The sequence below is a fragment of the Synchiropus splendidus genome, chromosome 3 (assembly GCF_027744825.2).
Source record: "Synchiropus splendidus isolate RoL2022-P1 chromosome 3, RoL_Sspl_1.0, whole genome shotgun sequence".
NCBI classification, from domain to species: domain Eukaryota; kingdom Metazoa; phylum Chordata; class Actinopteri; order Syngnathiformes; family Callionymidae; genus Synchiropus; species Synchiropus splendidus.
Window position 1 is genome coordinate 23,721,980 of NC_071336.1, and position 25,477 is coordinate 23,747,456.

The window sequence follows — 25,477 nt, forward strand, 5'->3', positions numbered from 1 at the left end:
TGAATTGAAGCGCATCCCAAATGACGACATGTTAACCCACAGAGATGACAGCATTCATAGTTTTGTCAAGTACTGGGGATGTGACAAGATAGAAAAGAGAAAAGAAGATGAGAGGTGGCAAAGCCAACATTGAAAGAAACACTGATATTTTATTCTGTCAACATCCGAGAGTTTCACACAGTCTCCGACTCAAACTGTTCACACTTTATGTCCTTGTTGCTTACACTGAGATTTTCATTGCGAGTCACTGGAAAAGACAAGGCTCAGAAATGAGCACATCAGAGGGACGTGAACAAGTTTGACAGAGAGCAATTTCTTTTCATGCAAATGAATGGGTTGCAAATTAGCCGTGTTAGGGATGGTGCTGCTCTCCAGGGACAGAGTGGAAATTAACACTCTGCTCATGTTGTGCAACTGTTCAACAGTGCAGCAGTTACAACCATTGAAAAGAACAGCCTCGTTCTTTCACTTTTTTGTCACATTTCAACACCACAGATTTGATTTCTTAACCACTGATAACACACATTATTAAACAAATGCTTCTGTTAGCATATTGTATTTTACCTTGTTTTAATTTACATATATTTTCTGCATTTCATTGCCACTTCAATTCAATTTCTTGTCAAAAGTTCAGTGTTAATATATGTATTCATTCATTGAAAAGTTTTGGGAGTGTTGAGCTTGTCCAGTGAAGTGACCTGTTGTTGCATCCATTAAATCCAGACACATGTCATTGGTGTTCATCTTAAGTTATTGTCCGTGTTCACGCTCAGAGCTCAGACCTCTCTCATATCTTTTGTCACCAGGCGACTGGAACGGAGAACAGTTGGCCAAATTCTGCGGTCAGACCAGGCCAACTATTCCCATCGTTGTCTTCACTCCGGAGCTCTGGGTCCACTTCCAAACTGACTCGTCTGTAGTTGATGTGGGCTTCATGGCCAAGTACTACTTCTCTGGTGAGTTGATGGATAAAAGCTTGTTTACTTTTTGTTTCAAAGTGCTGCTCTCCGATTGTGTGTATGTCAGAGTGTGGAGGTTTACAGTCGGGAGACAGTGGGTCCTTGTCTAGTCCCAACTACCCCAACAACTATCCCGGCCCGAGTCGCTGTGCCTGGCTGATAGAAGCTCCAGAAGGTCACACCATCACGGTGAGTCATGCGATTCTCAGAAGACTGAAATACTATTGGTCTTTCATCTTCCTCTTGTCCCGTCAAAATCCATCCCTCCTTTCGCCACACTTTTATTATCTATTTTTATCTAAATAAATTTTAAATTATCTAAATTAAATACATTTTCAATTGTTGTTCATATGTTCTCGTCTATATTTTTAAAATCAGTTCTATGTTATTTAAATTAAATTTTGTAAACATTTGTTGTTTTCTTGAATACTTCTTTATTTGTTTTATTTACTATTTTTCATTCTATGTCTATTTTTATTGCCGTCATATTTTCCTTTTAATAAATTATAAGTTTAATTCATGTATCTCTTGTCCTTTATTTTGCTATGAACTGCAAGTTCAGTTTTTGTGAAGCATTGTTTCCATGGTCTGTCTGCAGCTAACCTTCACCTACTTTAACCTGGAGCTACACTCCACCTGCACATGGGACTCGCTCACCATCTTCAATGGAGGCTCCCCAGGCTCCCCTGTGATTGGCCAGTACTGTGGAACCACCAGTCCAGGAACCATCAAGTCAGGATCCAACAAGCTGGCGATGGTCTTCCTCGCTGATCACAGCGTGTCCCGGGGAGGATTTGTGGCCACCTGGTCCTCAGACACTTCAGGTGCTGCCTGCGAGTCATCGCCGGTGTGACTTCAGAGTCCCTGACACGTGTCTTATGTACCAGGATGTGGAGGAGTGATCCACGCTGACACTGGCACCATCAAGTCTCCAAATTATCCGCAGAACTTCCCTGCCAATGTGGAATGTAGCTGGCGGATCATCGCCCACGAGGGCTACCACCTGCAGATGAGCGTCAGCAGCGATTTCCACATTCCAGACAGCTCAGGCTCCTGCCAGAACAGCTACCTCAAGGTACATGCCAATAAGAGCCGTTCGTGAGGATGGGGTTCTTGCACACGTACATGTGTGTGTCAAAACATGTCCAGGATTTGATGCTGTCATATAATGGTTTATGAGATCATGCACATCTCCCTCATCCATGGCCATGTTTGTCCTCTGCAGATGTGGTCTGGGCCAAATGAAAATGCTGGAGAACTGCTGTCGACAAGCTGCGGCACTCAGGCTCCGCCCCTAGCCGTGGCTCCATATAACGTGATGTCAGCCAGGTTCCAGTCCTCCGACTCCCCCGGCAAAGGGTTCTCAGCATTCTTCAGCACCAGTGAGGTTTTCACACGCTGCTGCACGTAGCTCGGTTTTCTTCCTTTCTCTTCATCTGTTGTAGTCACTGAGCCATAGCGATGAAAAATGTGGAAGCCCATGTTGGCCAGATAAAAAATGGGTTCGGCTAGTTGGGGAAAAAGCATATTTTTCCCAATGTCAATTTCTAAATTTCGTGCATGTCGTAAATGTTTAAAGTCTGGTACTTTGACACTAATGGCATCATGTAAGTAATAGCAATGAAGAGTTGATTTTCCCCACACTTGAGCAGCTACTAAACTCACCTTTTTTTCCCTGGCTATTTATTTATTTATTTATGCATGCCCATCTTTTCATCTCATGAGAATGGGCAAGCAACATTCAAGTGACTAAAATACAATTTTATATTTTGATTAATAATGACGGGTGAAAACGGGTGGTTTAAGATCAATAAAACGCTGACAAGGCTCAATATTTTGGCAGCACGGCGCTCTTTGGCCTGTAAAAATCTGTACAAGCATGTTTTTATTTTGTATGTGAAATAACTTCTCACAGTTGAGCTTTTATTATTACCAGTTCTACTAGTTTATTACATGATTATTACATGAATGTAAAACATTTTCATTCACCGTTTCAATCCTGCTGATGCTAATATTCTTTTTCGGCTGAAAGGATGTGGCGCCAACTTCTCAGCTCCCAGCGGGCGGGTCGTTTCTCCGGACTATCCGGCACATTATCCTCACAGCTCCATCTGCAACTACACTATAGATGCTGGTGACCAGACCGTTATCGTTCTCACCTTCCAGGTCTTCCATGTAGAAGGTGAGCGTTAGCACTTGCAACCCATGAAGCAACACACTCAGTGTGTGAGTGGCGTCCTGAAAGATGTCGATGCTTTCCCAGCTCATTCCACCTGTCTCTACGACGGCTTGAAGATCTACGATGTGTCTGCTGGCGGCCCCCCTGTGGCCACCTTGTGCGGTTCCACAGTTCCAGGAATGTTCACCACTTTTGGTCCAATGTTGCTTCAGTTCTACTCGGACAGCATGATCTCAGACACTGGGTTTTTGGCCCACTACATAGCCAGCCGTAAGTGAAGCGTGCAGTTTGGGAAATGATTTTAATGGCTTATCATTGTGTAAATGCAACTCACTGCAACCATACGAGTGCTAATGAACGACTAGAAACGACTAGGAAGGTCGTAAATTCCACTGTGCGGTTTGGACCTTCTACACCACGTGGTTAGAAAGGATTCACTCGTGATGTGCTTATGAGGCTTTGTGAAACTATCTTCAGAGCGCACTAGATTGCGCTTTTTTATTGCAACAACCATTTCATTGAAACCGCAGATCATTTTTATATAAACGGCGCCATCTACTCAGCTCTGAAAATGAGGACACCGTTGAAGCTTTGTCACTGCGATTTGCTGTTGCAGCATGTGGCGGCCTCTTCAACAGCACGTCAGGCACGATAAGCAGCCCAGCCCTTTCGATGGTCAATTACCATCACAACATCAACTGCACTTACCACATCGTGGTCACGGCTAACAGAGTCATTGACCTCAAGTAAGGCTGCTTTGATCTCAACGCGCTCCCGACCAGATCAAACTCAACTCTAATCCCATTTCCACCTGAGGTTCAACACCTTCGACGTGGAGGGCTCCTCCTCCTGTTACTTTGACTACGTCGCCGTGTATGATGGACAGGACACTCTGGCGCCGCTGCTGGGGAAGTTCTGCGGAATGGCGATCCCACCCAAACTCCGATCCAGCACCAACCAGCTCTTCCTTGTCTTCAAGACGGACTCTTCGGGCAGTGGCATCGGGTGGAGGGCCACTTACAGTGAGACTCTGGGTACGTTCCTGTCAGGCGAAGGTTCACTGGAGTAGAATGACTGGTTCTTCTTTACGTCTGAGGCACGCTCTCACAACGTGCTCTGTGGATGCTCACATCTTTTCCGCTCTCCTGCTCAGGCCCAGCCCAGGGATGTGGCGGCTACATGTCCATGCCCATGGGCATGTTTGGTTCTCCTGATCCAAATCTGGACGGCAAATACGAGAAGAGAATGGACTGCACGTGGATCATTGAGATGCCCATCAACCAAGTCATCAACTTGACATTCAACTCCTTCAATCTGGAGAATTCTGGATCCTGCCGCTACGACTACGTCAAAGTAAGAGCATCGAGCGTCAGCCGCGTCACACCCGCATCACACCAGTCCTGATGGCTGCTCTGTCCGACAGATCTATGACGGCGACAGTACCAGCTTCCCTCTTGTGGGGAAGTTCTGTGGGAACACCATCCCTGCCTTCATTCTGTCCGGTGGGAACTTCCTGACAATTCAGTTCATCACTGATTCTTCAGTGGAGTATGCAGGATTTAATGCGACGTACAGGTCAATGCCAAGTAAGTTCAGAGATCGTCCATTTGTTATCAGGACCTTTACAGCTTTATAACTATATATATATATATATATATATATATATATATATATATATATATGACAATGTACTTAGTATTATTGGGAGCAAGACAAGCTGACCTCCAGCAAACTACTCTTTTACTCAGTATCATCGCTCTACATTCTTTATCTCTATAATTATATCGCTTAACATATGAAATATATTTGATCGCAAATTCCTCAGTAGGACAGAAGGTGGCAGTAGCACACGTTTGAAGTAATAATCTTCACCCCATCTTCATGTACATTGGAACCTGGTTTTGATGTACCATAAGTTCCGAATATAGAGCGCACCGGAATATTAGCCACACCCACTAAATTTAAGAAGAAGAATAGATCTTGTTCATACATAAGACACAGCGGTCTATTAGCCGTGGGTGCAGTGGTGCTAGCTGCACCGTAGAAAGGAGAAAAATGCAGCAGCTTATAGTCCTATAATTATGGTATTTTGCGAGCAGACAGATGTTAACTCCCCGCCTCTCCTCAGTGGTGTGTGGAGGGGCGCTGAACGCCACCACGTCCCTGCAGACTCTGACCTCACCCTACTTCCCCAACGCCTACCCGGCTTACACCAACTGCCGCTGGACGCTGGACGCTCCGGCTCAGGAGACCATCAAAGTCGTCGTGGAGAACTTTGCTCTCCAGCCGAGTCAGAGTTGCACCGGCAACTATCTGCAGTTCATGGACTTCCCATTGGTGAGTCTTCATCCTGCATTTCTGCTTCACTTCCCCTGTCACTACCATCTCCATGCTGCAGGGAGACTACGGGCAGTCGCACAAGTTTTGTGCAGGAGACGGTCATCCTCCTGACTTCTACAGCTACGGAAGGACCATCCTGCTCCACTTCAAGTCTGACTCCTTCATGACAGGGAACGGCCTCAAATTGAACTATCAAATCGCAGGCAAGAGACATTTCAACATATTCATCCCTGAGTAAAATTACTGTGGCTTCCCTCCAGATAATGACTGTGTTCTCCAGGCTGCAGTCGGACATACGAGCAGGAATACGGCTACCTGAGGAGTCCCGGCTGGCCCGACGTCTACCCCCACGATTTGGAGTGCTCCATCGTCCTCAAGGCGCCGCCCAATCACACCATCTCTCTCTTCTTCAGCAGCTTTGATGTGGAGTATCACAGCTCTTGTCAATTCGACTCCCTGGAGGTAAATTTCCCGCGAGGATCACTTGTCCTCCGAGTCCTAAAAGACACTGATGACAATGGCAGGTCGACTGAAAGACTGGTGTAGTTATGAGGACACTGTCTGTGGTAATGTTAAGCAGGAATGAATTCCTCTGCAGAAGGTTCTATTGTGGGGCAGCAGCACTGTCAGACACTGGAGCAGCAGGAGAGGAAGCTTCTTCTGCTGCTGAGAAAACTGCTGTGCAGGATTGCTGCATCACTGCGTTCAGTCTGAGTAATAATGTTGTGCAGCGTCCATAAAAAAGCTCTGTACCATGATAGATTAGTGCTTTGGAGGGAGAACACACTCTTTCCTTTCCCTAAAACGCTCGCTCTCCTCCCACTCAGGTCCGTAACGGCAGCACAGCGACCGCTCCTCTCCTCGCTCGCTTGTGTGGCAGCACACTGCCCAACCCCGTCTTCCCCAAGACCAACCAGCTCTTCCTTCACTTCAGCAGCGATTTTGTTGGCGCCCGTAATGGCTTCGCTGCGACATGGACATCTTCGCCTCACGGTGAGAGCATGTCTTGACAAACCTGTTGTGAAGGAGGGGTGAATGTGGACTGAGACAGTGGTGAAGCACGTGTCAAAGTCAAGGCTCAGGGGCCAAATCCTGCCCGCCAAGTAGTGTGGCCTGCAGGACCTTAAAAATACCTGCATGTGCTTAAGATTAACTTCAAGATAGATCAGCAAATAACCTGGTGACTGTAAATGTCAGAAAGAGGTAATGTGGTGCGATAGTGTGTTAAGAGGTGGAGCTGGTGGTGAGAGAGTAATATTTTTGGATCTTGACACAAAAAAAGATAACTTTACGCTGAAATTAAACTTAAAAATTTCAAGTTAAAGATGATTTAGTAATAAATAGGTCCATTGGCATGAAAAAAAATCTGGTGCAATCTCACAAGATAAATAAATATCATCATATAGTTTATATAATAAATTTGAAAATAAAAAAAATAATGACCAAATCATAACACAAAAATGTACTATTAAAAAGCAAGTATTTCCTGGTGCTGTACTTAAACGTTTATGCTTAAAGAAAACTAAATTGACAGCTGCAGTTCCCTAATTCATCCACTGGCAGTTCCCTTTGTCTCTAATAAATGCAATGTCTCAAAGGTTGCGGAGGCACGTTGTACGGGGACCACGGGACGTTTGCCAGCCCCAACTACCCGGGCACTTACCCCAACATGACCCACTGCGAATGGGCCATTAAGGCTCCCAGGGGCCGCGTGGTGACGGTCACATTCAATCAGATCAGCATCGACGACCCTGGCAGCTGTCAGAGCAGCTACCTGATGCTCTACGATGGCCCGAGCGCCACCTCCAGGCCTGTGGGCCCCTACTGTGGAATGGTAAGACACTCAGTGGATGACGCGTGGGGGGAGGGGGGGATGAGGAGTGATGTGATGGAAGCCAAGGGAAGACTTCAGAAAGTAAAAGCTGGAGATAACAGAAAAAAAGGAACCAAAAATAGGCTTCAAATGCTTTCTTCCTGGCAGAAGGTGTACAGAGGGAGAACAAAGGAGGAGCTGAAGTCAGCAGTTCAGTAACACACCTCTGTTGTTTGCGCAGGAATCCAACATTGCGCCGTTCAGAGCCACGTCCCACCACGTTTACATCGTTTTCCAAGCCGAGTACGCTTCCCTGCCTTCAGGATTCAGGCTCACCTGGACCAGCTGAGGGCGCTCAATCCGTCCTGCACCCTGACAGTCGAGTGCTGGACGTTCACGTCTTTGCTGCTGAGCCAACGAATGAAAGGGATCCTGTTTGGCTGTAAATAATGCGTCATTAATTTAGTGTGTCATTCGCTTTAACTGTGGAAACGACTGTCGCATTTATGAATGTGGAAAGTGACATATTGTTTTGCTGATAATAAATGATACTGATATGTTTTATTCAAGGAGCAACAAAACACAATATATATGAAGCATAAAGGCACACAGGAGACTGAACCAGACTAAGGGAGGAAATCTGAGGTTATGAAACTCTGGAGGGCTTTGAAAGTGATGTGCTGCTGGACTAGAGGTTTTGGAGGACAGGGGTGAGAGAACGCTTTTTCAAGTTGGTTTTGGTGAGTGATGATGAAGGTGAGGTTTTCTACAGAGGACCAGCAGAGTGATAGATGAGCAAGGCATTTATGGTTGTTTGGTTTATTTCCCATTTAAGATGAAGCTGCTGGTGGCCAGCTGAGGTCATATCACCGCATCAAGTGAGATCCCTAGTGAGATGTGGTGACCCAGTGGTGAGGATTCTTGAAAGAGGCAAGTTAGGGCCCCTTCATTTCTGCTGCTGCCCCTGCGATCCAACCTCCGATAAGTGGAAGAAAGATTATGTGTGATTTGTGCAGCAAAGTTTGTGGGAAGATTAAAAAGAGAGGGACAAGCTGAGAGTCTTGCAGAGGAGCGGAGGACGCTCTGCGCTCATTGGTGTTGAAATCGTGTTGAGGGGGTTGATATGTTGCAGGTTGTTTCCTTCTGTAGAGAGGAAGAAACCACTTCAACCCTGGATCATAGTGTCACTTCTGCAACTGTAAAGTGGACGGATGAATGACAATGTTGATTCTCATGTGGTTGGTTGTTCAAATCTCAAACTGCTCCAAACCTCAGCCGGCGTGTGATGAGCGGACCCTCAACAAGTTGTAGCTGTTATTAAATGTCTTGGCCTGGGATCATTACTGCACTGCTGAGCTTAGCAGGCGACCCACTTGTCCGTCTGATTAATGCCTCTCTGTGTGTGTGTGTGTGTGTGTGTGTGTGTGTGTGTGTGTGTGTGTGTGTGTGTGTGTGTGTGTGTGTGTGTGTGTGTGTGTGTGTGTGTGTGTGTTGCCATGTTATCCGCTTCTCCTGCAGACTCACACTACCAGTGCTGCTGCATTGATTTTAATCTTCCTTAAACTAGAATTCTGGTTCCATTCAGGACCATTTTTATGACTTTGTAATGATAATATTGATGCCAGGACATTTTTCAGTCTAAGGTCACATGTTTTCCTCTAGTCAAACCAGGAAACAAGCCGAGTATTAACATTATTTTGTTTTAGTTTTAGACGTGAGGAATGATGCACCGTGGATTGTTTCGGGACAAATCCGTCACTGTAGTCACTGCAGTGTCAAACAGAGGCAGAAAATACATGTGTGACTGGGAAAGGGCCACTTCTGGATTCTCAGCCCACGAGACCGTCACTGAAAATAAGACGCCACTGCCACGAAGCGTCAACAGCGACCATCGCTCTTCGCCCCACGAGGATCCAGACGCCTAATGACTCTGTAATCGTTCCTAACGCCTTCATCAAGGGCCCTTCATTTAAGCCTCACGTGAAACGAGCCACATCAATTTAAATGCAAATCTCCAGGAAACACCATCTTTTCTAAATAGCTCCACAAAACACTTTGGCAGGCAGCGATTTCAGGAAGGAGACAGATGGCGGGAGTATCACCTGATATTTTATTCAAAGAGCTGGAACATTGCGAAGCCTCCTCCAGACTCCATCTCGGCTCTGCGTGACCATCTGTGACTGGAGACGCCACTGCACACTGTTCCATGGGAAGAGACGCTGCCCTGATCACACATTCTGCTAAATAGAGCAGCACCAAATGGAGGAGCACGTATTGATATGTTTGCTGTTCTCAGTGGACCTTTTCCTGGGTAAAGAATAAAATGCTTTCAGTCTATTGTACAGCTAATAAACAGCTTCACGGCTTGTCATGTAGGGGAGATGATGGGTCCCAAAACCGGAGCCGCTGTGCAAGATAGTCCCCAGAAAGGTGAAGTTGAGACGGTCAATCGGTCTGGTGAGGATGCTACAGGTTAGTAATAGGTAGATGAGGTATCATGGAACAGTGTCCTAGTTTTTAGAGGCCACTAGATGGCGCTCATGGTTTAGAAATGATGTGAGGTTTCATTGAATGCGTCAAGTCCAGACATTTTAGAGCAGACAGTGCCATCTGCTGGCCACTGTTTCATGAAACCTCAACCACCCATCACTACTTTGCGCAGCAGGACCGTGTGAAACGTTTCGACGCACACAGTTTGGTGTTCTTTCAACTAGAAAGAACAATAAGTAGATCTGTGGGACAAGGAATGAGTTCAGAGACAAAGATGGGGAGGATGGTTTGGATCACATGGAGAGGAGAGCCAGTGAAGATGAGGCTCAAAAAGAAGGAGGACGAGAAGGTGTGAATAAGGAGGGTGATCAAGATGTGATGAGGTGGAATCACAAATTACTAGTGATGGGTAGGTGAGGTATCATGAAACAGTATCGCAGTGTCCTAATGTTCAGAGGCCACTAGATGGCGCTCTTGGTCTAGAAATTATTTGAGGTTTCATTGAATTACTTGTTCAAGTCCAAACATTTCACTGCAGACAGCGCCATCTGGTGGCCTCTGAAACTCAGGACACTGTGTCATGAAACCTCATCTGCCCATGACTACGAATGACTCTTCTGTGCATCTGATGGCAGTGGCATTTAGTTCCACCTACAGACACCAAGTCAGCACTCAATAACAGGCCGGTGATTTGTTTGTGTTCTGGAACTGTCACCTGCCCCAGATCAATCTTCAGCTCAAGGGTGACGATGGCTGGCCTGAATCCAAGCGTGGGAGCTGCCAGAGACATGCCAACATCAGCAGCTCCCTCGTCTCTCTCCTCCGACCTTCTCTGGCGGTCACTGAACTTTGCTTCCTTCATGTCACTGATGTAGCAGGTCCCTCACGGAGTCCGCTTCAACATTGCTACATGTTACTCCTATTACAATTCAGATAAATGAAGTCAATATTCGGGGCAAATCTGACATCCCATTCTGTTTGAGTGAGTCCATGAGTGGCAGCACCCAGCGATGAGCTCTCTCCGTGGTTGGAGGAGAATTAATCCGACGAAGCGCGGTGAATTGTTCAACCAGCATACGTTGCCAAGATGTGACGTGTTCTTTACTGTAGCCTTTGCAGAGCGACCCCAGGCTACAGTCAGTAGGTCAGCGCCCCCGTCTTGCTCCACTTCTTCTGGCTGCTGCCAGAACACACGACCAGGCTTCTCCACTCTGAAGCTACAAGCATGTGCTGGATGGACACCTGGTAGACGGCATATTGAATTTGCCGGAAATGATGGCTTCTCTCTCTGTCAGATCAATGATGGGAAACTCCTCATTTCCATATAGATTCTCGCTGCCTAATGAATTATTCAATCAGTCAATCAGTGCAGAATCTAATTCTGTGTCCACCTTCATGAAGCTTCTGCCCCGAGCTCTGATTGACCCGCTGGATCAATAAGCAGGAGAATACGGACATCGCTGAGAATCGCGCTGTGTTTCCAAGGGCTCAGCAGATTCTGTAGATACCAGGCCTGCAGGAGCACTTGCACACGGCGGGTGCTGCGCTGGTTCCATCCATGTTAGCGTGAGCAAAGTGGGGCCTGACCCCAAACAAAGATCGCGTGTCACTCAAGTATAGGAGCTGAAAATAGCAGAAATTCAACGAAAAAAAAAAACATGAGATGTAGACTCCTCCCTCCCAACTGAGCTACGCTGCGCCCACTTACTGTATGTACACATAGGAAATGTAGGTCCTCAGTGAGGTGCTTAGTAAACTCAGATTATCTATGTGAGAAGGTTTGATAGCAGGTTAACATGAATTATTTGGGGTTTTGTCCCCACACACGATTCTGTGGAAGCGCCATCAATGGCTCATGTGATCCAGCAAAATTGCCTTTTTTTCACACACACAAACTTCTTCTACCTCTCTCTTCATGGCAGACCTTCTCAAATAGTGGGGTGTGGAGCAATGCCAGGGGGCACGTGTGAGCTCTTTTTTGCTGTACTAAAAGTGTAATTACACATCTACTCATGATTTTCTTTTTTTAATTTCAGGCAAACTGATGCACTTTAAGACAAAAACCATGTTAATAACTAAAATGTTAAGTTGTTCTTTATTATTCTTCATAGTTTCCAAGTTAAAAATAGTTTGTCCATATTACTTTCTTTTTTGTTTTCTTTAATGCTAACAAGGATACACTGTTACCTTAACACAATTAAAATTGAGGCTTAGCCTTGTAGTAACTGGTAAAACAGTAGTGTTTCCATGTGTTGGTCCCCACAAGTATGGCTAGACAAGGTTCACACACACACACACACACACACACACACACACACACACACACACACACACACACACACACACACAGAGCACATGTAAAATATGCGTCATCAGTAAAACTATTATAAACGGGAAAAATACACCCCTAACTCCACCCCATCGTGGCTCATCGCTCAATCTGGTGGCAGTAACTTCATAAGCGTTATTATAATTATAATCTTCTGCTTCCCTCAGTCCGCTCATGGAATAATAATTCACAATTGTATTCTGTGTTGTTGAGCATTTCAAATAAAATACATTTTACTTTTTACTTAGAAATTATGGTTAAAAAAAAACACGTTATAATTGTTTTATTTACAGCCACAGACTGTAAAAAGCTGTACAAAGTCATGTTTTATATAATAAATTACAGTACAATTGATTATTAAATCATTATTTTCTGTTAAGTACTTTACCGTATTTATTTTTAACTATGCACGATTCAAGCTGCCGTCATATTTATTTACATTGTGTGATCAAACTTGAAGTTTAAATTTAATTGTGTTGCGGCCTGCCTCCCACAGGTTAGAGACTTTCTCTTTTGAAAAAGTTTACTTTTTTGATTGAAAGTGCTGCTGAAGACTTTGAAATCACGATAGAGGAAAGACGCAGGGAAGATGGAGCAGCGGGTGACAGTGACAGAAAGGGAGGGGGTGACTGAGGTGACGGGGGGGAGGAGGAGGTGGTGGTCTGCGTGGAGCGGGTGGGGGGTGTGGATCTGTTCACTGTATAATCCACGCAGCAGCATCACGCAGCAGCACCATCTGTCACACGCTGCCAGGCTGCACTGGGTGGTGCCGGGTGGTACTGAGAGGTGGGCTGCAGGAAACACCACAACACGGCCGCGGATCATCATCTTTTGCTGGAGAATATTCGCCATCGGCGGGATTTTGGAGAGGAGGTGGAGGCGGGAGGAGGCGGACTGCGACTGCGGCTTCAGCTCTCCACGCGCCGGGACACCGGAGGCTGCCGCAGCCCCCTGACCGGGACCATCCATCCGCAGCCAGAGCCCAGAGGAGTCCAGTGACCACTGCCCCTGGTAAACCGGAGCATTTCTTCCCCCCGCGATGCCACTTTAATGTCCCATCTAGTGCCTGTATTGTTGTCTTTTGGGGCGAGAGCGCGACGGCAAATTCTGCTTTTCATTTTTTGACACTTGCTGCAAAGATTAAAATGATGAATGGAGCCGGGACCCGCACGACACCAGCTGTGTCAGAATAATAGGATTTAAACTAACTTTAATTGACCGATTTTAAGATCTTGTGCTCCAAGAAGTGTTTCCCCCAAAATGTAACAATGAGCACATTATTTCATCATTAACCATACAGATATCCTTTGTATTTGTAGTTGCTTTGAGCATTTTAGCTGAAATAATTCATTGACAACATTTATATATATATGTGCTTTTTTAAAACAGTAGTTTGATATATGTACATTTTTATAATTTAAGAGTTAAATAAACACACGTCAACTAAGGGATCATAGCTTGAAGTTGTTAGACCGTTTTTGGAAAATATTTATATTTCTTACTTTCTTAACTAATAGTCCTGGACAACAAAAACTCATTAGAGTCAATTCATGATGTTGAAATTACTTTGTTTATTGTTGTAATAACTATCTCGTTGTTGTTGTTGTTAAGGAATATGAGTGCTGACACCACACTCCAAGCTAGCTTTGGCTTGACACTCTGGTTTCCTCCCTCATTCGAAGAATAGATACATAATTTCATGGCGTAATTGATTATTTAAAGTGCCTGAAGGTGTCAGTGTGGGTGAGAGAGGTTTTCGACCCATGTGGCCTGTATATTGGCCACCTTTCCAGGGTGTCCCTGGCCCCAAAGAGGTAAATGAAGCGAAGAAGTTAAGGGTTCGTGTCAGGCCTTGTACTGTAGTATACCGCTACTTTCATTTTTCAAAACTTGTCACACACTGGTATTGACGAGGAAAAGACAGATCAGACATGAGTGTACCAGAGGAGATGGAGCGAGTGTTGAGCCACGAATGTTGGAGATAGAGGAACCAGGTCAAAGGACAAGAGGAAGTGAACCTGTGAGGGTCAAGGATGTGAGGACATGCTGAGGACAGGTGTGACTAGAGAGCATGATCAAGACAGGCTAAGGTGCGGGGGGCTGACCCGAATTGGAAAATGCTGAAAGATGAAGAATAGAAGTGAAGGGGTTGTAAGTTCAGTTTAAGTCGCTAGTGAATTTTAGCACCTGTTTATTAAAGCTGTCTAACTCGACTTGATATTCACATGCACTGTTCTCGGTATGATTCCTAATGTGATAATGGAATATTACAATTAACATTCTAAGACAGTGTTTCGGAGGAATATGGAAAGATATATAATTTGTCTGTTTTGAAATGTTCAAATGTCTTAATTGTTTCGCGATTTGACTCCGTCTAGTGACGGCGAGTGTCCCAGCCGAGCCGCCGTAGTGATGGGAGACAGCATGTCCAAACGGCTGAAGCTCGTTTCCGTCACAGAAGCAGAGATGGAGGAGCGCTCGTTCAACAACCCGTACCCGGACTGGGACCAGGGGGTGATGGCAGGCAGTCCCGGTGCAGATCCCGACTCCCGCGATCCGTTTGACACGGAGGGAAAGGTGAGCTGCTTGTTATTATTATTGCTGTTTTTGAGAGATGTTGTGCGGTGTTTTGACGTGTTAGCAAAGTTAGCGCTAGCAAGCTGATTGACAGAGACGATTCCACTTTTTTGACTCTGAATTTTTTTGTAACATCTTCAACATTTGTAAATTCAACAATTAATATAGGTTAACAAATAATTCGGATGTACGAAAGGCGAGAATTAGTTTGACTCATCATTTCCAGTACCTTTGTTTGTCATGGTTTTCTGTACTGATCTTTATTACTGTTCGTTTGTCATAGCAACCTCAATCTCTTGTTGACATAACAAGGATGGAAAGGGAGCAGAGTGAGGATAACGTCTTGCAATCTCTGGTCCTTTTTGCAGTCATTTTACTTTCCCAGATTCCCCTTCTAGTATTCCAAAGCCCTGTGGTTAATGTCATGAAACAGATATAGGAATAGCAGTACTAGTACTAGAGTACCAGTACCTGCTAACAATGTGTTGGTGAATGTGATTCATGTTGTGTTTCAAGCTGTCAGTAGTTGTAAAGTTACATGTTTTGGATTTGAGAAGCGTTTTTTTCAACTCTGCAGCTTCATGGAACAAAACTGAACAGAATGTGTGCATCTCCCTGTACTGTATTTCTTATCTTGATGCCCCAGTTAATTCCAAAGTCCCACCGCAATCGACGATGAGAAAAACTGTTGAGTTGAATCTCTGTTTTATGTCGATTTTATCAACAACATACAGAAGCTCCAGCTATTCGTGGCAGTCTGGTCTGGTTGTTGAGTTTGTAAAAGTGTGTCATTTATATAATTGCATGATTGTAAGGATTTTGTTCCAGTGATACTCAAATTTCTTTTGCCTCGGTAGCTTCATGGTTGTAAACGCAGCATAAATCATAATGTTATATGTTCATATATATATATAAACTTAGAACACAACTTGGTCACAATGTCTGAGTTTCAATTTTCTCTGAAATAAAAGTCACAAAAAAGGGCAACACACTTTATACTGAAATAAACGCTGTCTAAAGTCGCCATCATTTGAACTGTGAATAATTGAGTAATTACAGCAGCCTATAAATTAAATAAATTTTGCCCTTGTGTGAAGTGTTTCAAGATTACTTCATCCAAATTTAAACCAAATAGCGAGAAGGGTTCAGAAGTTATTATGAATTCCTTGTGAATGCTGTTGGTCGTCCAGATCTCCAGCAGACTGCCTTCCTCTTTTTTGACTGTGTTCAAGCATATTCTTTTCAATTCTGGGGAATTATAGTCAGCTATTATTCCTCCTAAATAATGAAACAGATGATGAGATCATGGATATTGTTAGAATTTGATATAATTTGTGCAACATGCTATTTTTGAAACTAGGCTATGGGGACTTCATGGGCTTTTTGCCGGGATTATTTAGTGACATTGAAAGGTGACTATAATTTGCAAACACTCCTTAATGGTGGCCTGAGTTTTGACTGACCCTCGTCTGGCTTGAGCCCTGAGGAATTATGTATTGTGAAATTACCTTTGAACATCAAGCACAGTTTTCTATACCACGCAAATCGTATTCACTCTGGTAGTGATGGGTGGATGAGGTTTCATGAAGCAGTGTCCTGATTTACAGAGACCACCAGGTGGCACTGTCTGCTGTAAAATATCTGGACTTGACCATTGATTCATTCAATGAAGCCTCACATCATTTCTAAACCAAGAGCGCCAACTAGTTGATCTCTGAAAATGAGAACACTGTTTCATAAATCTCACAATATTGTTTCATGATGCCTCATCTACCCATGACTGCACTCTGGACTTCATGATCGAACCAACTATAAAACAGTCATTTAGTATTTCCTGTTTACTGACTCTCTGCTTAGGTCTGCTCAAGTTTTCAGAGGAAGGTCCAGAGCAAGATCAAAGACCTCCTCCAGCAGATGGAGGAAGGCCTGAAGACAGCCGACCCTCATGACTTCTCCAGCTACACCGGCTGGACAGGTGAGGAGCTTCGCACATCTGGTCCCCAGTTATTGATGGGTGAAGAATGTGTGATGGACGACGCCTTCTCTGCAGGAATTGCTTTGTTATACCTTCAGCTGCACCGCATGTCCAGCGACGCATCCCACCTCCAGAGGGCGCTGGATTATGTGAAGAGAGCCATGCGCATCCTAAATGGTAGGAAGGTGACCTTTCTTTGCGGTGACGCTGGACCTCTGGCGGTGGCTGCTGTGGTCCACCACAAACTGAACAACGCTTCTGAGAGCAAAGACTGTGTGTCCAGGTCAGTGCTGGTTAATCCTGCCAGGGTTACACCGATGTCAACCCAAACCTTGGCGTAATATAGACGCACTCTCTTTCCAGGCTTTTGCAGCTGCAGCGCTCAGTGCTGAGTCCAGACAATGAGATGCCCGATGAGCTCCTGTATGGACGGGCCGGCTACCTTTACGCTCTGCTGTACGTCAACAAAGAGATAGGAGCCAGCACCGTCGATGAAGGCACCATTTCCAAAGTGAGCAAATGATGACGTTTGGGCTGTGTGTCGACTTACTGCAGCTGGATTATGTAAAATACATCTTGTTTGAGAGGGTCCAACACATTTAACTGCCAGTCACAGACGGATATTGTCTGAACCCATGAACCGCGGGATTAAGCTGGAACGGACGCCAAATATAATCTTCAGAGTGTTTAAGCCGTTGTAATACAAAAGCAGATTGTGAGAAAGGACGCGAGTGTTTTTGTTATCGTCTAATGTGCGACATGTTATGTATGGAGTCGGTTTCAAACTGTCGAAGTGCTTAATTCTACTCTTTCAGGTAGTGACGGCCATCATCGAATCTGGGAAGAGCTTTTCAGCGGAGCAGAAGAAGACGGAACGCTGTCCTCTGCTCTACGAGTGGCACAAGAAGCAGTACATCGGAGCAGCCCACGGCCTGGCCGGGATCTTTTATATGCTCATGCAGGTAGGTCAGGATAAATTTACCCTTGTGATGTCATTTTAGAGCTATTGATTTATTTATTCTTCTCCAGAAATATCACTCTCTCTCACTTGCACTGGTGTCTGCTGGAGTGAAACTCATTGCTTCTGTGTCTAATGTTTAATCCCTACAGTGTAAATAGATTTGTCTTGAGTATGGTTTGTTATTGTTATTATATATATTGAATAATCTCATTTTAAAGAATTTTGAAAATCTTAAGCAGTGTTGAGGAATAGATTAGATTGGATGAGTTTTCACCCCATAATGACCGAAGATAGAAAAATAGTGTGTGGCCCCCTTGAAGTCATCCTAACTCGAGCCCTGATCGAGAAGTTGTTGTTCCTACTCACTGCAGAAATGACTGTTATTATCTCCCTCTAGCCATCAGCTAACGTGCACCCTGACATGCTGGCAGAGCTGGTCCGTCCGAGCATCGACTACGTTCGCCACAAGAGGTTCCGCTCCGGTAACTTCCCTTCATCTCTGAGTAATGAGAGTGATCGACTGGTGCACTGGTGTCACGGAGCCCCGGGCGTCATCCACTTGCTCATCATGGCTTACAAGGTGAGAGACGTGACTCTGCTCCCCCTAAAAGGTTAGCTGTGGCTCATGCCCTTCACACTTGAAGGAACTGTTGGAAGCTTTGACTCTTAATGTCAAAGCCACGCTATTGTCCGTCCTTGTCCATGGCAGCCAATGATAATGGGAGGAAAGATTCATGGTCCAGTAGAACTGCGTCATTGGCGGTGCTTGTATCGTGACATCAGCTTCGCTTCTGTAGTCTGCTTCCAGAACAATGTCTATCTATCTACCTATCTTTCTATCTTTCTTTCTGTCTGTCTGTCTGTCTGTCTGTCTGTCTGTCTGTCTGTCTGTCTGTCTGTCTGTCTGTCTGTCCGTCCGTCCGTCCGTCCGTCCGTCCGTCCGTCCGTCCGTCCGTCCGTCCGTCCATCTATCACCCATACATCCATCAGTCTTGTTTTGCTTTTCCATTTCATTTCTGACAGACCGTCACACTTCTCTCAGTCTCTATCCAGCTGGAGTGTACTTGCCACAGTAACTGAGCAGCCATTACAGCATGAATCTGCCCGATTGTTCCTCTTCAACTGCACCATTCATTGTGGTTTTCTAAGCTCCCATCGTCTCCAAGTCGCAGCTGAACACTGCTGAATAATAAGCACTTACTGCCCTGGTTTTCACTGGTGTGTCTGGATCTTATTAACAATTAGGAAGGCATTTGGGAAAAAAAGGTGAATTGTCTTCTGCTGGATACAAACCCACATCATTGGTGTCCATGAAATGTGATTTATCTCAGTCTAGATTGCATATTGAGTGTAATAAAGTCAGGTTTTCTGGTTCTTGGTGGAAGTACCAGCCTGGCAGCAGCACCACAGGATGAACGTTCATGAAGCCAAATGAGCCGACCTGTACAGAACTGCCACCAACATCAAATCACTCATCTAGTTATTTCCCATCCACCCTGAACATTTTATTGAAATATGTTAGTTTTTTTTTGTTATTTTGTTAGTTACCAATGGGAAAAAAATAGCTCCAATATGAAATTGCTCGCAAAAGGACGGCCATTCAGAAGTAAGAGTCACCTGTTGGCAGGAAGTGAAGAAAAACCATATTCATATTATATTCAAAAATCAAAGGCACACTTACATTAAACAAAAGTGATAGCTGTGATGCTAAAAACAGCTTGAACAGTACAAAGTGAAAGAATTTGAAAGTGGATTTAAAAAAAAAAAATTCAAGTCCATTGTTAGCCAGCTGTCAAGTCACATCCTACCAATATAGTTTTTTTTTCAATATGCTGCAAATGTAAAATATTTTATTTTATTTTATTATTTGCGAAATGGTCAGGCCATTCCCAGTAAACGTGTGAACGTCTGGCATCCATCATTGCCTCCTTTCACTATTGCACTTGTATAATAATATAATATTGGAATAAAATTTACAGGACGGTTCAGTGTGAAATGTAACTGGGGTCGACCAGTAATTGATGAAGACACAGTGCCAGTGAGCAGCGAGGGGCTTATTACGGCTGAACGCAGCACACACTATTGGTCCTCTGCCTCCAGCTGCTGAGGAGCACCTGCGGCTCTCTGCTCCAGGCGGGTGATGATGTTTGTTGGCCTTGACGGACAGCTTGACGGGCTCAGAGCGATAATGAATCTGTTTCGCCGCCACATCCCTGACCAGATGTTGCAAACAAACATAATGGCTCCGTCCGTGGTGCTGGTCTCATCCATCTGCCTTGATGAGGCTCATTACTCGACTGCAGAGCTGAGATCCATCAGGCTCAAGAGTGTCACTGCAGCTTTCTGTCATTTCAATCGCTGCCGAGCGTCGTGGGTAAGGTCTTCTTCCCGAGCCCATTAGAGAGCCTGGCGACTAATGTGCTGCTATTCCTCTGATGCGGAGACGCTGGCGCCACACATGAGTGTTGATCACAGCCCGGCTGTTTGACCTCTGTTGTTATCCAGGTGCTTTACTGTGGCGGGGAAGACGCTTCCTCTTAACCACTCTTTGAGCTCACTGTGACATCAGTACAGGGAGCGTAACAAGGGAGGGTCGGGAGAACAAAGGCTTGGTCTGTTGGCTGGTCCAACAAAGCGTCCAGCAGAGCAGCTTCATGGTCTAACTAACTTCTGGGCGTCTCAGGATTGCCCCAGTGGTGAAGTGGAAGTCCTCCATGAGGTCTGTGATTCACTGTTGGACCCCTGTCAAGTTGGCTTGAACATGGTTCTGTTTGTTGAAGGAAGCTGATAGAGGCAGCGCAGAACTTGTTTGTTATTACGCAATAATAGGGCTTTCAAGTATCTGTTTTGAGGACAAAGTGGCCTGGTAGAGCGGAAATACCCAGGCGTCACTGATGAACTGACACTTTGTTCGAGTGCGTGTCTTATATCTCATATTCATTGATTATTACTGAATGAAAAGGTGTGTAATATGCTTACTATCAGTGCTGCAAAAATCCGTGTACAATAAAAGAGTATTAAAATATAGAAGACCCGAACAAGTGAGGTTGAGTTGCCACTTGTGCCTCCACCTCAAAAGATGGAAGTCAGGGTCCATGTTTCCATCACTATTTGGATACAAAGACATTGACTCTTGAGTGCACGGTTTCATTTTATGCAGCCGGTTCTGACCTTAGAGAGGCATGGTTTCTGATGTTTTATCTGTTGTTTAACCCAGCGTTTTTCAACTGGTGTGCCACAGCACTGTGCCGCATTAAACTGTCAGGTGCAGCGTGGGAAATGATCCAGTTTCACCTCATTTGTCCGGAGAGAGAGGTGGGCGATAAGATGACATGAAATCATGAACGATTGGAAGGTGTTGGGGGTGGACCAACCAGAGGGGATGAGATTCTTTCTATGCACTGTAGATTAACCAAGCGCTCCTCTTCTCACACACACACATCCTCACAGCGAAGAAGCCGGTCAGATGTGCAACTTTGAGATGTTAAACCAGATCTGGCCCTAACTTGCCCACCCACACACCTTCATGACAGAACGATGGAGCGTTCCTTGTCGGCCCTGTGTCACCCAGCACTGTCAGCACCGCAAAGCTAATTGAGCTGAACGTGATGTCTCACTTTAAAACTTTATTGACTCTCGTAAACTAGCAAAGTTTGCTTCCTGGTTTAAAAGTTGGCTACAAACTGAATGCAGAACCAAATAAATGCACTTCAACTTATGAAGAGATAAACAATCGTTGTTGTTATGAAGCTGAACCAAAGGATGTTGAAGATTTGTCTGTGAATTCCCCAAACCCGAATAAAATCGTGCAAAAAAGAATCCAAACAGTTATTAATAATAAATGATGTATTTTTGCCATGTTGCCCAGCCCTTCCTGCAGACATCATTAAACATGCCAAAATAGTCGGGTCATTAGCTACAATTTTTCATAAATTTGAAGGGATTTTTGACAGTAGTTTTGACTGAGAATCCATTGGTGGTGAGCCTCAGGATTTTTTTGTCAATGAACCATGTGTGCCGTGGCTGAAAAAAGGCTGAAAAACACTGGTTTAACTGAGTGATCTACACTGGTTTGCGCAGTGGCCTAGGCACCTCATTATGAGTTTGCTATCACCTCAGCTCCACTGTCTAACTGGGCTCCTCTCCGCAGGTGTTTAAAGAAGAGAAGTACCTGAAGGAGGCAGCAGAGTGCGCCGAGGTGATCTGGCAGAGGGGCCTGCTCAGGAAAGGCTATGGCATCTGCCACGGCACCTCGGGGAACGGCTACGCCTTTCTGTCCATGTACAAGCTAACGCAGGAGAAGAAGTACTTGTACCGCGCCTGCAAGGTAAGCGCAGGCCAAGAGTGCTGTCACATTCTCATGTCATGCTTTTGGTTGAGCAGATAGTCACTTGGTCATGTATGTTTTAGTTTGCCGAATGGTGCTTGGACTACGGGACCCACGGATGCCGCATCCCAGACAGACCCTACTCCCTGTTTGAAGGTACTGTTTATCCTCAAGCCATGTAGTACCTGAGTAGTTTCTCCTGTCCTTCAAGCTCAGCCATGAGAGGCCTGGCACTCCAGCTGTGACTAAGCCAATTATGAAGCGTGTGAAAGGTTTTATTGCACCGATGGTTGGTCGAATTAAGGCCACATCTGGCACCAGGGCTGAGCCTCTGAGCCTCAGAAGCGGCTTCGCTGCAGAGCGTTTTGATGGGTGCCGGACTCGCAGCCTGTTTCTACACTTCAAATTGGTGTCTTCAGAGACCTTCTCTGAATCAGCCATGACATTTATGATAAGATATTTAAGTCATGGATCCTATTACAACAGTCAACCTCACAATGGATGCCATTTTGTTAGGTTGCAGGAGCAGCGTTATTCTACTCATTTGTTTTTGGTGCTGACATCATCTGTAACTTCCTCAAAGACTAAAACAACTATAAACAACATGTAGAAATTGATGACACAAATTCATTCGCTGTAAAACACCGGCAGCTTGATGTCATGTTGTGACGGACGTAATAGTGAAGCTTGGCTCGTGTTGAGCCTCCAGACTGAGTCTGACACAGACCGCCAAAATAAGATGTCTCCATCTGAATATTGAATTGATCTTGCACGAGTTTTCTGAGAGGAGATATCTCATCTTTCCACTTCAGTGTGTCAGAATCTTAACTTTGCCAAAGTAAAGTGGAGTTTTTAATTTGTCGCTGGGTTTGAACTATAAATGGAGTGATCTGTATCGTTTCAAATCGGTTCCGGACCGGCTGCAGTTCCAGTTCAAGAGCTCTAAAATGAGTTGCAGAAATAATTAAATTGAAAATGAATAAGACTTGTGGGGGTGGATTGTCAGACAGGACTTGATTGTAATTCAAACTGTAATTCACTCCCACATGAGATTTGGCTGTGGTTTCTACTGTAAGTAAAGAAAGTAAAGCATTCTTCTGAGGCAGCACTTGAGCTGGGGTGATGACTGATGTTAGGTGAACATGAGCTGCGTTTGGCTGATGCCCCCCTGTCTCCCCCCCTCAGGCATGGCGGGAGCCATCCACTACCTGTCTGAAATCGCCACTCCCGAGACGTCCTGTTTCCCCGCTTTTGAACTTTGACCTGCTGACAGCGGGACTGAAGCAGTGTGACAAAAGCCCTGAGGTGAAGATGTACGCGGATGGACGGCCTTCCTTCTGCTCCCGACGCGCCGGAGCGGACTTGCCACGTCATCCTCAGCCTTTAACTTCCAGCCGATGAGGAGGTTCTGTGTTGTCGTGTGGTGAACTGCATGGTCTCTAATCCTGTTGGTGTGCTGATGATGCCATCTGCCCACAAGTGTTTCTCACTTCCGTCTCTTCTTCCGTCGTCCCGACACTCGATGCGTTGCTGCCATGAGTGTTGAGTTTCTAACCCTCGACCTTTGTGAGCAGTGCTCATGACTAGGGGAGTTAATGAACCTTCACATTTGCGAGGAAAAGTTTACCAGCACCGACATATTTGTCCTCTTTTGGTTGCCACGGTGACGCTTTGAGTTTTCCAGGAGCTGGACTTAAGCACAGTGAGAAATAAAGTTGAGAAGACAGAGGAGGTGTGACAGTCCCGACAGCACATGAATGCACATGAATGCCTGGTTCTCTGGTGGAGAGCTCTCCCTTTAATGTTGGTGCATGTTCACACCCGTGTGTCTAACTGTGACGTGTTACGTGTGCAATGAAGGACCTCATGTATCAGCAGTGTGAAACTTCCCATTTGCTCCGGTTTAGTTGGAAGTCCGGCGGCCAGGTTGGCCAGAACCGATGCTCAATTCTGAGTGGTGTCCAACCCTTCACATGAGTCAGGGAATTGCGAAATGATGAATTTAGCTCCGACATTAATGCGTGTTCGAACGTTGCTACCAGGAAGAGGCCTGCTATCTTTTAATAGGTTATTATGAGTACAATACTCCTTCGTACGTCCATTTTCTGAGCTGCGGACACGGCGCGGAATTGATTTGTTCTCCTGAGAGAGGAAGAGATTTGGGTTGTAACTCACGTTTTAGTTCAGTTCTAAGCTTTTGTTTTCATATTCAAGAAATGTTTCAAGAAACTGATAGCTGAGAGATTTGCGTCTTATGATTAAAATCTGGCGTTTTTGTTGTCGCCAATTCAGTAAACTTTCCCCTCTGATTCACTGTTTCTCTATCGTGTCTATTTTTTTTTTTAAATCCTAGCGGAAACCCTGATCTGGTTCTATGGTTCTCAGAGCGGCGCTGCTGTTCCTATGTAATGGCAGCGTAGGTGGTCCTTCCTCTCACTCCTAGCTCTCCAACTGCTCGTTCTTGGGAACCTTTTCCGTACGCAAAAGTGCGCGTCAGCTCCGGCTCTGTCAATGACTCCAGTAAACAACCCCACCGACGTCACTGTCCTGATACATGAGGCTCTGGAGACTTCATTTGAAACGTTACCTGCTGTGTTTTGTTGGTGTCCAGATGGAAACGTGCCTCGTCTGTGTATCGGTGTCTGAATCGATGGATGAACTTGTGGTCTTCTTCTTCTTCCCCTTCGTGTGTGTCTCACTGATTTGCTGTCACTTATGATCCCTTTAAACATGCTGCTTTCCCAAACTGTTGTCGAGCTTGTTGTGTTATAAATGAGCAAATAAATTTCTACCAAAGTGATCATTCCGAGTGTTAATGGAGGGCGTTGGAATGACTTCAAAGCAGACGAAGATGGTGATGTCAAGAGCTCTTTGACTAACTGTTTGATTCCTACTGCTGCGTCGTCATAGTCCAGCACCGACATTTGCTCACTCGACTGCAGGTTCTTTTGTGTGCTGTTAGAGTTGCACACTGATCATTTGTGCGTGTGTAATGAAACACCTGCTCACCGTTGACGTCAAGCAACAAAAGATTTTTACTGGGTCAATATTGTCGCTGAGCAGCTGTCGCTGTTTTGAAATGTGCATTTTCAATGACGAGATTTGGAAGAGCACCGGACTGGTGTCTCCGTCATATGTTGGCCTGCGTTTCCATTTGTTTACGCTGTGAACAATACGGAAGGAAAGTATGTGGCGGAAAAAGGTAGAAGGTTTTTGCGTGCTGTTGCTCCTGATTCTTGTACTTCTCTGCCCTTTAAATGCCAGAGAGCCATTTTCAATCTTCTCGGTTGTGCTGTATTGATGTCGACAACTTCCCGCTGCACCCGCTGTCAACACGTCAAATTGTCTGCGGCATGAGCTCGGGCCGACTGTGTTCTTCATCCAAGTGGATTGTGAAGTCTTCCCCTGGCGCAAATGTCGGTCCATCAGGGAAGCGTGAAATAGATTTAGTTGTTTCTCACTTTCTTTGAAATTTCTTTGTGGTGCCAACTTCAGGGGGAAATAGCTAAAATGTATAGCTGCATGTG

General features: G+C 45.2%; 2 protein-coding genes across 5 annotated transcripts in view; both read left to right on the forward strand.

Moving 5' to 3' along the window:
- cubn (cubilin (intrinsic factor-cobalamin receptor)) overlaps positions 1 to 8,687 on the forward strand; it is a 42,950-nt gene extending 34,263 nt beyond the window's left edge. Inside the window, exons 52-70 of one of the 4 annotated variants that reach the window (XR_008414094.1) lie at positions 807 to 956; positions 1,027 to 1,148; positions 1,558 to 1,783; positions 1,847 to 2,034; positions 2,185 to 2,341; positions 2,992 to 3,141; positions 3,223 to 3,408; positions 3,755 to 3,884; positions 3,955 to 4,172; positions 4,292 to 4,491; positions 4,562 to 4,724; positions 5,267 to 5,475; positions 5,537 to 5,681; positions 5,759 to 5,940; positions 6,306 to 6,471; positions 7,077 to 7,312; positions 7,533 to 7,733; positions 7,862 to 8,047; positions 8,127 to 8,687. Coding sequence is in view for 1 of the 4 variants with exons in the window: in XM_053858444.1 (XP_053714419.1) it covers positions 807 to 956; positions 1,027 to 1,148; positions 1,558 to 1,783; positions 1,847 to 2,034; positions 2,185 to 2,341; positions 2,992 to 3,141; positions 3,223 to 3,408; positions 3,755 to 3,884; positions 3,955 to 4,172; positions 4,292 to 4,491; positions 4,562 to 4,724; positions 5,267 to 5,475; positions 5,537 to 5,681; positions 5,759 to 5,940; positions 6,306 to 6,471; positions 7,077 to 7,312; positions 7,533 to 7,640 (2,936 nt within the window). In the remaining 3 variants the exon portion in view is untranslated. The other 3 variants (XR_008414093.1, XM_053858444.1, XM_053858446.1) reach the window with 3 other exon arrangements.
- A 4,202-nt stretch (positions 8,688 to 12,889) lies between these two features.
- lancl2 (LanC lantibiotic synthetase component C-like 2 (bacterial)) lies at positions 12,890 to 24,767 on the forward strand. The gene is made up of 10 exons (XM_053858816.1): positions 12,890 to 13,121; positions 14,489 to 14,687; positions 16,545 to 16,662; positions 16,738 to 16,945; positions 17,026 to 17,173; positions 17,478 to 17,624; positions 18,021 to 18,203; positions 21,774 to 21,950; positions 22,034 to 22,106; positions 23,136 to 24,767. Exons 2-10 carry the CDS (start codon positions 14,523 to 14,525, stop codon positions 23,210 to 23,212), a joined length of 1,296 nt encoding a protein of 431 aa, XP_053714791.1. The 5' UTR covers positions 12,890 to 13,121; positions 14,489 to 14,522; the 3' UTR covers positions 23,213 to 24,767.
- Positions 24,768 to 25,477: the final 710 nt, after the last annotated feature.